This window comes from Opisthocomus hoazin, chromosome 4 (assembly GCF_030867145.1).
Source record: "Opisthocomus hoazin isolate bOpiHoa1 chromosome 4, bOpiHoa1.hap1, whole genome shotgun sequence".
NCBI classification, from domain to species: domain Eukaryota; kingdom Metazoa; phylum Chordata; class Aves; order Opisthocomiformes; family Opisthocomidae; genus Opisthocomus; species Opisthocomus hoazin.
Window position 1 is genome coordinate 68,318,548 of NC_134417.1, and position 14,954 is coordinate 68,333,501.

At 39.0% G+C, this 14,954-nt stretch overlaps 1 protein-coding gene across 6 annotated transcripts in view; it reads right to left on the reverse strand.

Moving 5' to 3' along the window:
• Positions 1-7,715: 7,715 nt before the first annotated feature.
• ANKIB1 (ankyrin repeat and IBR domain containing 1) overlaps positions 7,716-14,954 on the reverse strand; it is a 102,395-nt gene continuing 95,156 nt past the window's right edge. For 4 of the 6 annotated variants that reach the window (XM_075419346.1, XM_075419347.1, XM_075419348.1 and 1 more), the window contains exons 18-20: positions 13,010-13,121; positions 11,267-11,400; positions 7,716-10,921 (exon numbers count right to left, since the gene is read on the reverse strand). In XM_075419346.1, the coding sequence (XP_075275461.1) occupies positions 10,169-10,921; positions 11,267-11,400; positions 13,010-13,121 (999 nt within the window). In that variant the 3' untranslated portion in view covers positions 7,716-10,168. The remainder of the gene's footprint in view (positions 10,922-11,266; positions 11,401-13,009; positions 13,122-14,954) is intronic. The other 2 variants (XM_075419350.1, XM_075419351.1) reach the window with 2 other exon arrangements.

Here is a 14,954-nt window from a genome sequence, read left to right on the forward strand (position 1 = left end):
CGCTGCCGGGGTTGTGGCCTGGGCTCGCCAGGGGGGCTGCGGGGTAGCGCGGAGCTGGGTGGGCCGGCGGTGTAAGGGCTCTTCGCCTGAGGAATGACGGTCAGCGAGCGCTGGCTCTCAGCCCCTAGGGAGAAGGAGCCCCGTCCCGAGCAGGGCACGGCTCTTCCCTCGGCAAAAACCGTGACGGAGAGAGCAATGTCCTTTCCGTCCCGGCCAAGGGGCAGACCTGGCAGGGGCGGCAAAGCACGGAGGGACGCCAGACCCCGTCCTCCGAAGACGTACGGCTGACATCGCTTTACGGGCCAGAAAATCAGAGAGCAAGGGATGGTCTCAGATAGTTGCCCTGGACCAGGAGATCAGTGGCTGCGGATCTCACCCTCAACACACGCCAGCTTTGGTCTCCACTAAGCCAAGTGCCCCCCTTGCCTGGACCCTCAGTCACGTATCAAATAGTTCAAAAGGCAAGGGAACGGACACGTGTCTGTCTGGAGCTCTGCTAGCTAAATGCAGGAACCACGGATCTAAGGGTGGTCCCTCACCCCGATGACACTGACACGGCCACAGGCCATCCCGTGCAGATGTTTTCGTCTGATGGCACAGAAGAAATACCCACTCAGGCATGAGGATCTGCAGCCGCTTCATTTCCAGGCTCAGCCTTCATCCTGCATCCTTAGGCCTCATTTGAACCTTCTTTGGTGTAAATTAAGTTGGTTTGTTTTTGTCTTCTTCTCAGTGGACACAAAGAACGAATCATCTTCTTTAATAACATTGTTTACATAGAGTAAAATGATCCTGCTAAAATCAATTGTTATTTTATGTAAAATAGAGGCTATTTAATCCCATGGTATTATGGTAACAATCGCAAAATCCATAGACATAATGTGCAGGGATCTGTTTCCAGACGCTGCACGCGAGTGGAGTGGCTGGAGGGCGCAGCTCCCAGTGGTCACTGGCCCTGTGGCTTGCCTGGGTTGGTACTGACCCATGGGCAGCTGCACTCAGCCTCTTGCACTCCTCCCTTTCACACCAGCTTTGACTTACTTCTCTCGGGAGATAAATTTATTTCCTCCTTTTGATTTAACTCCTGTTTTACCTTCATCTCCTTTCAAGCTGTTCATGGTTGGACTCGATGATCTTAAAGGTCTTTTCCAACCTAAATGATTCTATGATTCTGTAGTTCTTGGGCTGTTATTATTTTTCTCTTCTTCTTTAAGCAACCCCTCTGTAGTATTATGTGATGATCTGGCACATCAGTGATCTCACAGAGACCTTTAAACTCTTCCCACCACTTTTCTTGCAGCTTCTGCCTGCCTGCTGTCCCAGCTGCCTGCCTCAGAAGTCCCCCGCTGCCGTCACGTTGGCACAGCATCACTAGTCTGCGTAGAAATGGGGTAGAAATGAGAGATGGTGTCCACTTGTGCCCAGAGAAGTACTTAATACTTTGTGAAGGCTTTTATTCTATGAATTTGGGAAGATAAAGTGTTAACGGATAACAAGTAGATTTGGAAATAGTTTTTTTTTTCCAACTCCAGTTTTGCTGTAGCCTGTTTACCATCTTGCCCACTCCTGCTTTTTTCCCTTTTGGTAGTTCCAAAACAATGCTGCAGTCTTTTCCTCTTCTGTCACAAATGTAGGAGGCATCTTTTTTACATATATCTGTATATTCCTAATTAAATATGTGACTGTATATTGTTCTGATAACTTACCCACTGTGATTTTTTTCTTCTGCTTTTAAATAATAATTTGAATAAAAGCTTTATGAAACCTAATTTGAGGTGATAATTTAAGCTAATTTAGTGGGTTTTAGCCAACCATATTTATGTGATGTTGGCAGAAAAGAGTTTTAATTCAGTAATTTGTGACAAGTCAAAGTGTGGCTTCATTAATGCCTCTCATTTCAATGGAACCTTGATAAAATGACACAGGTTTGAGATTACAGGGCACTTAGCACGATTATTCTGTTTGCCTTGTGAAAGGCCATTAGAGCTACCATGATGGAGAGGCAGGGATTGCTGTCAGTGTTTGATCAGTCCCTATCTAGCCTGAAAGGTAACGGAAAGAGCAATGGTTAGGGCATTTTGTAAAAAATTGAGAACACTATGCCTTTTGTTTTAGTTACGCCCAATAAAATTAGCAGTGGTTAACTTTCTTTGTTACTTGGTACTTAGCTCTTTATGTAGGCAATAACTGAGATGTTCTGATCTGGAAGTTGCTGAATACCCAGTAGTTACGGGGGGATAAGGGACAGGGCCTCAGCTCATCTTAAAAGTAGCCCTCTCTAGGTTCCTCTCTAGAGGATCCCACGTTTGATAACGTTGATCCGCAATTTGAAGCATCCTCATTAGTTTCTTAATTCTCCTTGAGAGAACTAGACTCTCTTTGAAGCTAAAGTGGGTTGAAAGGCAACTGTTAGACTGTAGCCTGACTGGAAGTAGAAATGCCTGATGTGGAAGAGGGTTTTTGCACAGTGTAAGCAAAGGTGTGGAGTAAATCTGTTTTCTTCAATTAATGCGTATTTCCGCTTTATTTTAAATTTGGCTCAATAAAGGGGCGCTCCTGGCTAAGCTCTTTGGAGTCATCAGAACCCATCCCTGCTCTGAGAGGCTTCAAATGTAAATAGGATAGAGCAGTGGAGAAAACAAAGTGTTGGCTCCATCTGGGCAGCGGGAGCGTGACACACTGGCTGTCAGTGCAGAATCGTTTCTCCTGGGGAGCTTTTGGGGAGTGTGTTGGTTGTTTATTGGCAGTGACGCACACCCACACACACTCTGTGCATCTCCTGCTTCAGCAGCTGAATTGTTCTGCAGTGGACTCAACTGCATTGCTTCCTCTTAGCTTCCTACTGCTACCCTGTAGTCTGCTGGCTCGCGTCTGAAGAATCCTTTATTCTGATTTTCTGTGTCACTGTTCCACAGTCTGCTGCAGAGGATGCACCTGGAGCACTTCTATGGAAGTATTTGCGCTGTAAATGCACGTAATTTGGCACGAATCTGACTGGCTGGTGCACTTTGCATTTTCACATCGTCCTGTCTTTATTAGGTCTCTTCTGAGAAAAGCAGGTTTTATTCTCTTAATTCCCATAGCTAAAAATAATGCTATTCTTGAAATGTATTGCACAATTATTACTTGCATAAGTAGCATGCATCTATCTTTGCAACTTTGGGGTCTTAATTACTCATTTAAGTGTGTGGCAGAGCCAAGAACTAACCCCAGACTTTGTGAGGTCTTCGGTTTTTGGCCCCGTGGGATGTGGCTAGGTAAAGCAATGGCAGAGAGAACATATAATGACCACAAGTACTTTGTTCTTTTAAAGTATGTTAAAGCTGTCTTTACTGCTCTATTTGTACTCTAAAATGCTTCAGTGGTACAAGAACAACAAAAATACACCATTTAACAAAAGTTAGTACTTCTGCAATTGTCACGGTTTGCCATTTCAGGCTCTTGGGGCTGATTTTTGTAACAGCTGAGAGTTTTTCCACTATTTTATCTTCTTGCAAATGCAGATCCCATAGTACAGGCTTTCTGCTTAACAGGTTATCTTTACAGGTTACTGTTTCTGCTTCATTTGAGACAGTTCTTGAGGGTCTTGGAGAAGTTTTGAAGTCTTTGAACAGGATTTGAATTAGTGGTTCCAGTTAAACTGCGTGCCACTAAGAATACTTTAAGCTTGGTTTTTAGCCTTCACAGTGTTGATGCAATGATGTGGTCCTTGGGTGCAACCTCACTTGTGACTGTGGGATTCTCTCTTTTTGCACCAGTGACAGAAGTAGGTACTGCTGTTAACTGTGACTACAGAAGTCCATTTTCTTCATGTACGTTTTTTGTTGAAGAAGGTTTTTGTGTCTCCGTTATAAGCTAGGATGACAGCTGCAAGTCAACACTGGCTCCTGAAGGCACAACATGCACTTTCCCACTGTGCATGTAAATTAACTTGTTAATCACGTAGACTTTCTCTCTATTTAATTTGTAAAAATATATAAAGGAGATCTGCCAGTTGGATAAGATTTCATAATAAATGCAAACCAACTTCAGTTATTTACTACTGACAGTTTATTACTGCTTTACACTTAGATTTCAGACACATGACAGAGGTTTGTCCTTTTCAGTCAGCTGCACTTAATAGATTACTTGGGATTGTCATCGCAGGGGGTTTTCTCGATTAACGTTTCCTCTGTGGTAGCCAGCTCCCCCCTGCCCCTTCTGATGCAGCCTCAGCTGCGTTGATTTTAAAGTGGTGCTCAAGTCCTTCCGTGGCTGTAGTTCTACACATTGCACGGGGAGTCCCTGTTTCTGAGGAGCTGAGAGCCTTTCCTGACTCCTGAAAGGTGGCAGGCTCACGGTGTAATTTTGTGACTTCTCGTCTCTTCTTACACTAGTCAAAGGACCTGCAGTAGGAGGAAATAAACCGAGCCTGAGTTTCATTTGTTATCTCCAGTGGGACTTCACGGTAGTGCCTGCAATGTTCCTGGTTCTGATCTTAGCAACTCTGCCCTTGGCATTCTTTGTGCCATCACACAATGGCAAGTATAATTGTGAGGACGTGAGACAATTGTGAGTATACCTCATTTTCCATGAAGCTTTGCAGCACATTGCTCTGTTTGCTGGATTCTGCAACCAGTTCAAACTTGCCTGGGATCACGGTTTAGTCTGGGAGGTTTTTCTACGGTCCCTGTTTTATTCCCTGTCTGGCTCTGTTAGTGAACTTCAGCCTTTCTCTACATTGTTATTACAATGGAATGTAGAACTACCCTCATCCTTGAGTTCACCAAAGTTTCTTGAAAGATGAAACTGGGCTGCTGTGCTCCGTTGATATAGCAGAAGCAAACTTCAAGCAAAACTTTAAAGGCTGACAAGCATGAAAATAGCAATGTAATAGGAAATGATAAGATGATGTATTTTCTTTATATAACAAATTGCAATTGTGTTTCACTGTAAAGACTTCCAGTGTAAGTCTACAGAGCAGAGTAAGATCAAAAATGAAAACCGTTTCTCCTTTATTTTTTTAACAGTAGCTACAAATAGGTTATGCCCTATCTGGAACAGTAGCCTTCAGCACAGTATTTTGATAGTCTATTCAAAGTGCATCTCTGGTGCTATCATCTCACCCACTTAGCTAATTTAAATCTCTAACACCATTTTCGAGAAGGCGTATACGGTAGCAGAAAGTGCAAAAGTCCATCAAGACTGCCTGTGTATCAAGGGGAAGTTACTTCACCTAAAAACCTTGCACATCTTGTATAATGAATGAACATTATATACACCATAATAGTCTACATCCTAATGTTTCTTTCTGTGACCACGTATAGTGTGCTCACTTTGTACAAATAGAATAAATGTGATTTTTATTTAGACCATCAAAGAGTCTATCTTCTGCCTTCCAGGACAGAATTAATCTCAACTCATGGAGAATGGAGCTGGATGGCTAAATTATAGCTAAGCAGAATTTGGACTCTTGTGCTCAGTAACACTGTCTGCATATGCTCAAAAAAAAGAATGGGAATTTTAAGTGGGTGCCTGCTGCTGAATTATATGTAAAGACATCATGGTCAGAAGGAGAGTGTCACACTCCAGATGCCCGAACAGAAAATAAAGATGACCAATTTAAAAATACGATATGTATTTTTTTTTTTAAATTGCAGCATGTAAAGGTTTCTGATATATATTCTAGTATTCTTTGCAGTTGCAGTAGTGAATCCTGGCTGGCTAATGAATATGATGACATTGCTGTTTGTTTGCATCCCTTAAAAGACGATGATGTTGGCTATATGGACTGCCATGCTAAAAAATGTGGACAGCAAGACTGACTGTGGCATTTGCAGAGTAAAAATGCTAGTGTCTAAGTAAGGCCTTTTTTTCAAATAGGTTATTATAAATAAAATGGGCCTGATAATTAAAGCAGGAGGTGCAGTGGCCAAAATATAACTGATTAATAATTTGCACCATGGTCACTGTTGCTCACAGAAAAACACCTGCGTTCATAAACTGATAAATACTCCTTAAAACTATTTGTGTAAAGATGAATCATTCTCATGTAGTGAACAAACCTTATGTAAAAACCCCAAGATAAAATACCCCATCTTTTTTCCAGTATCTTGTGGTGGATAAGACACTTATGCTTGGATGAAAATATCACTATAATCTGAATCCTGAAGATTATGTATTTGCAGTACTGAACATCTATCTGAGTATATTAAATATTTTCTTGCTCATATTCCATTTATCTGGATATTCACGCAAATGACCTAAAAAGAAAAAAATATATGCAAAACACCTCCTCAAGTTTGTATTTCACTGCAGAAAGGGTTTCTGTAAAGAATAAGACCTGCACAATTTAGAAATAACACTATCCTGTTAAGAATTAGCTTTAACATTTTGTTGGTGAGATGTAACCTCAAGTATCTACGATGAGTTGAGGAAAAAAGGGCTTTGCAGTTACATTAGGAAACTTTTTTTCTTTACTCCATTATTCTATTTTTAGTAATTTTTTATGAACTACTTAAATTGTTTTATGTTGTTTTATATTTGGAGAATAGTGTAAATTCTGAATTTGCCTGTTTTTGGAGTCAAAGCGTATCATTGCAGAAAGTCACGCCTTCGTTCACTCCTTTGCCCTCACACAAAGACTGACAGCAAACACAGCTTTATGCTGAATTGACAGGGGATCCGTCTCCTCCTTTTGATGCACATCTCGTGCTTTACTCTTCAGCTAAAAGGACGAGATGGCAAAAATGACACTCGGTTTTGCATCATCACTGGCTTCTCTACATCTTTCAAGTTTCTGCATCTGGCTGATCTAAAGAAGAGTAATAAGGACAATAATCAGGATATTGTCTAATTCTGAGTAGATTGTCTAGACAATTTTTAGCAAAGAAACTAGCCATCATTATATCCGTGTTTGGCTTCCGTTCTTACCAGCCTCCGTGAGTACTACAGTGGGTTGCCTTGCGTGTGCTGGGAGAGGGGAAGAGAAGGAGAAGGTAATAGCAAAATTTGCCTTGATAAGCAGATCTCCGAAACTGGGCTGTGGGGGTGTCTGATTTTGAAGCACATTGTTGTGATTTTGAACACCTCAGAAAATATGTTTTAAATCTGTATATCTGTTAGTATGTGCTAGCTGCCATAAACCCCAAAATCTCTTGTGATACTCACGATCTTACTGAGTCCTTGCTAACTGCAGCACGTGCAGTGACACCACAGCAGCAGGTGACGGAAAGTGCCTTGCAGTGACTAATCCAACTTTGCACGTTCGATTTTAGAAGCTCACCAGCATCTTGGCATGCTTGTTGGAGGAAACTAATTAAATGACTGTAGCAATGAACAGAATAGTTTAGTGCCTGTTAACATAATGGAGGCAGTCTGGAATTTCCTGGTAATGAGGCAGGCTGGGTATTAAGTGCCATGTAAGTAACACCGCGTAACAGTATCTTCCTCAAAAATTAGTCCCCCCGCTCTCTGTAGCACCACTATTTGCAATGACGAGGCATTACTCTTTACAAAAAACAAGTGCACAATATGGCTGTAGCAATTAAGGCAAAATAGTCTATTTTAAATTTAGTGAATATACATACCTTATAATTATAAATCAAAACATGCAACTTACTATACGGTCCCCAGCTAATCTGACACAGAACTGAACTTATCCTAAAAATGTCTGTCATCGGTCTTAAGAATCTGCTACAATAAGTCTAAGATGTAATGAGACAGAACGGAATTAGTTTAAGTAATAAATGTTTAATCAAAGAATTTTACATATTATTAACAGCATTCATTTGGCCAAACATCTACATGGTTGTAGTATCCTACTTGTATATAAAGTGGGAATGTATCAAGTATAGACTATGAAAGTGCAAATAACAATTCAAGGTTAGAGTAATTTTTTTACATTATAAAATTAACAGGTTTACAAAATAGTCTTGCCAAACTTTATTTTTGAATTGTAAAGTCAATGACTATGGTGTTAAAATAAGTACCCAGAAAATACAAATTTAATAGGCTAATTTCATGCTCATAAGAGTAACACGGAAACAATGGATATACTGCACAACCTAACCAAATTACAAAAAACCAGAACCCACAAACTTCACTAGCTTCACAGAGAGCACTCTTACATATCTTACTGTAACTTTGCAAGACATCTCAATGCAAGACACAATCTTTTTGTGAGAATCTTTCTTTTCAGAAATTACAGTTCAAGGAAGCTGTGTGAGTTGAACACCTTTCAGACCAATTCATTATGATAGTTCATGAAGACCTGTTTCAGTTGAAGGATTTTATACCATAGAACAATTTAAAATAGGTATTTTTCAAAGAGATGTCCAAAGACTCATGATTATGTCAGGAATAGGGCAGCTAGAGGAAAAGCTGGAAAATTATTTGAGACTATTCTATTCCATTCTCTCTAAAGATGCTTGCAAAATGAACTAGGTTTTTATGGGGTAAGGGTAAAATATTCTTATTTCGTGTTTTATTAATATGAACCTTGTGATTGCAAGGTTCAAAAGCTGGATTTGCATGAATTAGTTACCAAAACACTCACTTGAACTCACATTGATCAATACATAAACTTTGCGATCATGACACTTGCCTATACACACTCAGTAGTAATAAACTTTGATATCATATCAACAGATCTCTGGTAACAGTTAAGCAAAACTTAAAATGGAGTGTATGCAATTTGCTCGTGTTATGACAAGTTTTGATTATATGTAATTAAAACAGCCATTTCAACAACTTACTCTAGTTGTAATTACATACTGTACCATTGTATCTCACTAACTGTAGATCGATGCTCTTAAGCAAATCTAAAACCAGTATTTTTTTTTTTCACGGTACAACAACTAGGAAAAGGGTGTTTTGTGGGGATATTTATTTATTATTTATTTATTTATTTATTTTACACTAAACAGTAATCACACAGCAAATGAATATTGTGCAATTGAACAAATACCTAGCAGTGTTTTGTTTATGCAAAAACACTGACTGAACATTTAGTTATTTACTGTAAAGGCAAGGCCATGGGTGGTTTTATGGAGGTCTTTGCAATTAATAGCATAGTTACTCCAGAACAGACACTGAATTTGAATTACTTGTTTAACTGTGGCAACTATCCAGTTGTGTTAGGCAAAGGCACCGTAACATGTTGAGCAGAATGCGTTATTCAAACTTTAATTGTGGGACTGGCTAATATATGAAAATTCTGTATTCCTATATTTTTATAAAATGTTATCATTAAAAGTAATTGCACTATTAGTGCATAGAATGCTTTGTAGAATTATGAAAACAAAGAACTATGATTGCACTTCCATTAAAGTGTCTCTTAAAATACAGCATAGCTGTTGCTAACTCACTGTATTTTAATATTTAAAACAACTGTTTAACAGCAGCATTAGGTTTTATTAACTTAAGATACAGGCTACATTTAATTAAATGCAGTCACCATGGCAACACATGCCAGTTAAATTTAGAGAAGCAATGCTACCCAGTGGTTTCTTTCACTGCTAAGAATTGTGGGATTAGTTGGATAGAGTAACACTGCACTGTTTCATTAGGCTACTGCCAGCTAACTATTCACAGTTTGGCACATTTGGACTGTAAATAGACATGAAAAAATCTTTGATTTTAATGGGAAAGAATATCCCCTAAAACTTGTTCCTGGAGCAGTACTAAAGAGAAGCATTAAATACCTCCGTTCACACTGCTAACAAAAATGAAAAATGAGTCAAGAGAAGTTATGGAAAAAAAAACAAAATGCAAATGAATTGCTAAATGTTATTTTGGTGAAAGAATGAGTTCTAAAAAAATGGAATAAACTATTTCTTAGGAAAACCAACCAAAATAATCAGTGTATGCCTTTAATCCATACTTTCAAGTTAAGGATCATCAACAAGGCTAAACAGATGCTGCATTGTATTAGGAATGTGGAATACAACCTACTTCTTCCTTTTTCTTGAGAGCAGAAAGGCAAGTACTACTTAATTAAATGCAAAGGATATTCCTTGAAAGGTTCACATTATAAAGAACTACAATTCAAGAGAACTCCTAAATATCCGTTGTTACGTCAGCGGGTACAACAGAGCTGTAATTATGTGGATCAAAGCCTCCGTAATGCTTACTCCACGTACTGTACCATCTGTCACCACCATTCATTTACTCCAGATTTAGTTTTTATTCATACCAGATGCACATGTTCAATCCATTCACTTGAGGTTTGAGGAGTCTGACTTGAAGTATCTCCTGAAGCATCCAGGGTGCTTGTTACCTCCCTGTTACTATCACAACTTTGTGATACCATTTCACCTGGAATAATGTTTTCTTCAGAAGTGCTTTCCTCTGTTTGCGTTCCTCTGCCTTCGTTTTTGAGTGCATCCTCAAACAGTGCATGCTCTTCCTGAGGCTCCAGCCCCATGTCTCTAAGATTTGGTTGCCCTGCTGACCCATCTTCAGTACTGGGTTGATGTGAATCCTCATCTGTTTCCGTACTTGTTGAGGGGATCAGAGCAATACTCTGTGGATTCATGTCATGAAACCAGGCCATAATATTTCCAAGGAGATTTTCATTGGTATTGGGATCTTGACTGCTGGAATCAGCGTCACTAGATGTTGAGTATAACCCACTTCTTGTATCGCTGCAGGGGTGTGAATGAAGACGGTCATCTGAAAATGGATCGCTGCCTGCACCCAGTCTCATCAGATTGTCACCAAGTCCTAACAGCTCAGAGCTGCTCAAAGCGCCTCTTGGGTTATCTATACTTATGGGACCAGAGTCCAATCTTGTAGGTAAAGATGTCCCTATTGCTCCTAAAGATGCCTCATTATTTAGAAAGTCTCTAGTTTCTTCATCTATGGCCAAGCCAGACTCTTGTAATGATAACTGAATAGCCAGCAGGATGTTTGGGTCATCTTCATCCAAAGAACTCAGAGCCTGTGGAAATATATAAGGTTGCTTTCAGAATAAAACTTTCATCACATATTTTGGATTAAAAGTAATTTGGGCTCACATCTGAAATTAATTCATTATTCCTAGATGTCTTTTATCAGAATCAATTTTTACTGACACAGCCGACACTAGAATTTAAAAGGTGACTGTTGTTATATTAGTGATTGTTTAGCAGTTCTTACCAGTGTGAATGTAGAATTTGTTGTCCTAGATTCTCCCTTTCTCATTGAAGAATTAAGAAAATTTGTGGAGAGACAAAATGACACAGAAAAGCAGAGCAGAGGAAGGCAAGCAAAGCAGAGAGAATGGAAAAGAGATTAGGGGAGATACCTGAAGAGAATCCTGGTTTTCAGAGCGACTGACAGGGGTATAGTCATGAAGCGAAGAGCTGTGTAGAATACCCATAGAAGCTGAACTCACCATGGAGGTGCCATGTCTTCTACTACTGCCACCTTCCTGAGTGTCTGTTTGGGCAATTGAAACAAAAACAGTTGAAAAACCAGTGAGGAAGTCTTCTCCACTGCTATTTACTGACAGAATCTCTTCCTTCCTTTTGGATTCCAGCTATGTAATTTTACTCCTTTATTCACTCTGAACTAAATGATCCAAAACACTCCTTTCCACATCAACTCTTACACAGTGGCAAAACACCAGTCCCACTGTTGTAGGAGTGACTGCCTCGTTCATTTGTGCCTCTCTGCTCTCGATACCCTTCTTCCTCTCTTTGAAAGGATGGGGCATGCCATCAGGAGCAGGAACCCACTAGCAGGAGCGGCAAAGTGCTTCTAAGGCACATACACGATTTATAGAAAGTCCTCAAAAATACTGCATGTGGACACTATACAGGATGCATTTACAGGTGGATTTCAACCAAAGTTTGCCCATTTCTCTTTTCTTTCAAAGATAACAACTCAGCTGTAATGTTAACGTTACATTAATTTTTACCATAACATTGCAGCACAATTAGAGTCGTTAGTGTACACCTCAGCAATCACTGACATTGCTGTTTTCTTAAAACAGCCAACAAAAAACCAGAAGTAAAATGTTGTTTCCAGAAAAACTGTTCTGTAATAAAAATAAATGTAACTCTTTTGACTTTGGAAAATGGAATTTTCCACTTCAAAATGAAATAGGTGAGACAAGATAATTCTCTCTTGCATGCTTTCACAGTATGCACTGGTCATCACTACGACATCCAAGCGTACAGTCAAATCCTAGTCCTCAAACTAACAAGATGGGTTTGCATTTTACTTATGATAGGGAAGGACCAAAGCAATGCGTTTGTTTATTTCTCCTCAGTAAAGGATTATCTCCTTTTGTTTTTAAAGGACAAGCTATGTATAGGACTTAAGTTGATGAGACACAGCAATGAGAGTTTGTGCAGCATGGCTTAGAGACCAAGCACACAACTGGCAGCTCTGAGGAAACAGCGTCACAGCATGATTTGGATTCGAGCTATTTTGGTACCTTTGCAAAAGCTCCTGGCAGAACGGAGACAGCCCAGACAGCCGAGTTTCAGTGACCTCAAGGGTCTGCGCTACCAGCCATAGCACTGCTTAGAAGAGCAGCGTGCTGGAAGTTGTAGTTTACGCCAACGTGTTTCCTGGCTGTCTTTGCCAATACAGGAGTTTCTAAGCAGGGTTTTGGAATATAGCCTTATGACTCTCTTCCAGCAGGCCTGCAGCAGGGGAACCCTCTTCTACACTCTTTATGCACAACTGGTCCTTTTAACTGGCATAAAACAGTTGGTATAGAGATAAGACTGTCATACGAAGTACATGCCCTTCAAAATTTCTTCAGAAAAGCAAACCTGCTCTAAATAGCTGACGAGTTGTTAGTGGGAAGATCAACACATTTCTCTTTAAAAAAAAGGAGCAGCCACAATGTCGTCAGCGACATTTCTAAGATCACATAGAAAAATACAAAAATAAGCCATTATGTTGTATCCTGGAAAATACAGCAATGTATTTGAAATTTCTTTAAAGCGTCTCCACAGAAGAACAAACACTCTGGTCACTACTAGAAATTTCTGAAGTAGGAAGAGAAAAAAACCAGCCCCAGGCAGGAACTTACCTAATGTACTCTCACTGGGGTCATCAGGATCCGGAGTATTACTCAGCAGACTGTGCATGTCTCCACGTCGACGCTGTCTGTGCCTCCTCCGATACTGAAATTCAGCATATTCCTGCATAAACCAAAGGTTACAAAATACAGGGCAGCATGCAGTAATATTTTTCTGATGTAGCAAGCATCACATTTTTATAAAAAATGTGTGATTTTATATGTTTATTATAAAATCACCTGTTTTCAGAAGAATAAATTGCAAGTTATATCATGCAATGCTTAACACAAATAATAAAAAAAAAATCCAAGGTAATCCTAAATGTATAAAACAATAAATTAGCAAAGAAAAATACTCAATGTATTACCATTTTAATACTTGCAATCTCCCTTTTTAAAGAATTCCAAGTACACGTTTTTTGTTTAAAAGCTTTGACGCCAAACTTTATATACGCACACATCGACATACTTTTTAATAAATATATACCTAGTGACTTTAGAACATAAAAACAATTAATCTGAATCAGACCAATACATTATCTCAGAGTCCCTGTTGCCAGCAATTGCCAGAAGAAAATAACCTTTGGAAGACTACAGAAAGCTCGCAGACATACACTGGGACTTGTTATACTTTTCCCAGCCTTCAGGACACTATGGCTCAGGAATTTCTTAAGCCACAGCTGATACTCTTCTACTGAACAGTCTTTGATGGGTTTTTATTCCATGAATTACAAATCCCTCTATTTTTGCCCAACTTGAGCTGCTAACGAGCCATACCATACAGATTTGAGCTCCTGCGCCTGTAGTTTTCTCATGTTGCATGCATTTACCCAGGACAGTTTATATAACATTTATGGAAAAGACTATTTTTGACCATGTCAAGCTAACATCCCAAGGGTTAATTATCTTAGTACTTGGAAATAAATGTTTTGATTTCCATACCTTTCCTAATGTTAAGAGACTAATTTTATGCTTGAAGGCAAATTTCCAGATGTTTTTTGGTTAATACAGCTGATGCTGAACCTGACTGTGGAGGTAAGATCTTTTGTTAATTTCAGTTACTCATTCACAAAAGGCATTAAAAATATAGACACAGGTACTAGCTCTTCTCTTCAGAGAGGAGTACTGCTATTTATTTCCCTGAGCCCCAAGCTGGGAAATCAGTAATCAAAGGCTACATACGGCCAGATGAACTGAGAAAGATAACATTACCATTAGCTTTCCTTTCTTACACTAACTCTTCGTCCTAGGATATCTCAACATCTGAAGTATCTAAAACTTAAATCCAGAAGTGTCATTTCTCTTACACAATGACCTTATTAATTTTGATGGTATTATGATGTTATATTGTTGTTCCACAAAGTGTTTCAGAGCAAGTTCTTATTCATAATGACATATGCAAGCCAAAAAGAAGTCACAAAATCATCAGTGTGGTCAGATTTCTATCTATGTAAGAAGATCTTTGAAAACTGTAAGAAGACAAAACCAGCAGTACTGGACCAGACAATATTCTGTCTTCAACAGTGATTAGTAGTAGACGCTTGTTAGCCTATGGAACAACATAAAAATAAGGCAAACATGAAGTGATTCTTCTCTAAAATATTCTTCCAGCTCTTAGGGAGTTCAGGAATTTCATAAACGGAAGGTGGTGCCCCAAACAACAGAAAATTAAAACTTGATATAGAACAATATAACTGAATTATTTTAAAAATATATAATTATATGATTATGAATCAGACAAGGAATAATGGGAAGTGATCACTGAACACTAAGATTTATTAATTATATCAGATCTTATCTTTCATCTGTTTTCAATAAAATAATACATTTTACCAATAGCCATTTAACTTTCGGTTGCTTTTTAACCTTTACAAAGATATCTTGATTACTAATAAAATTTTATTCTTATTACTTGGAACAATTTTATACATGTGAGCTAAAGAAGTTTCAATTCTGT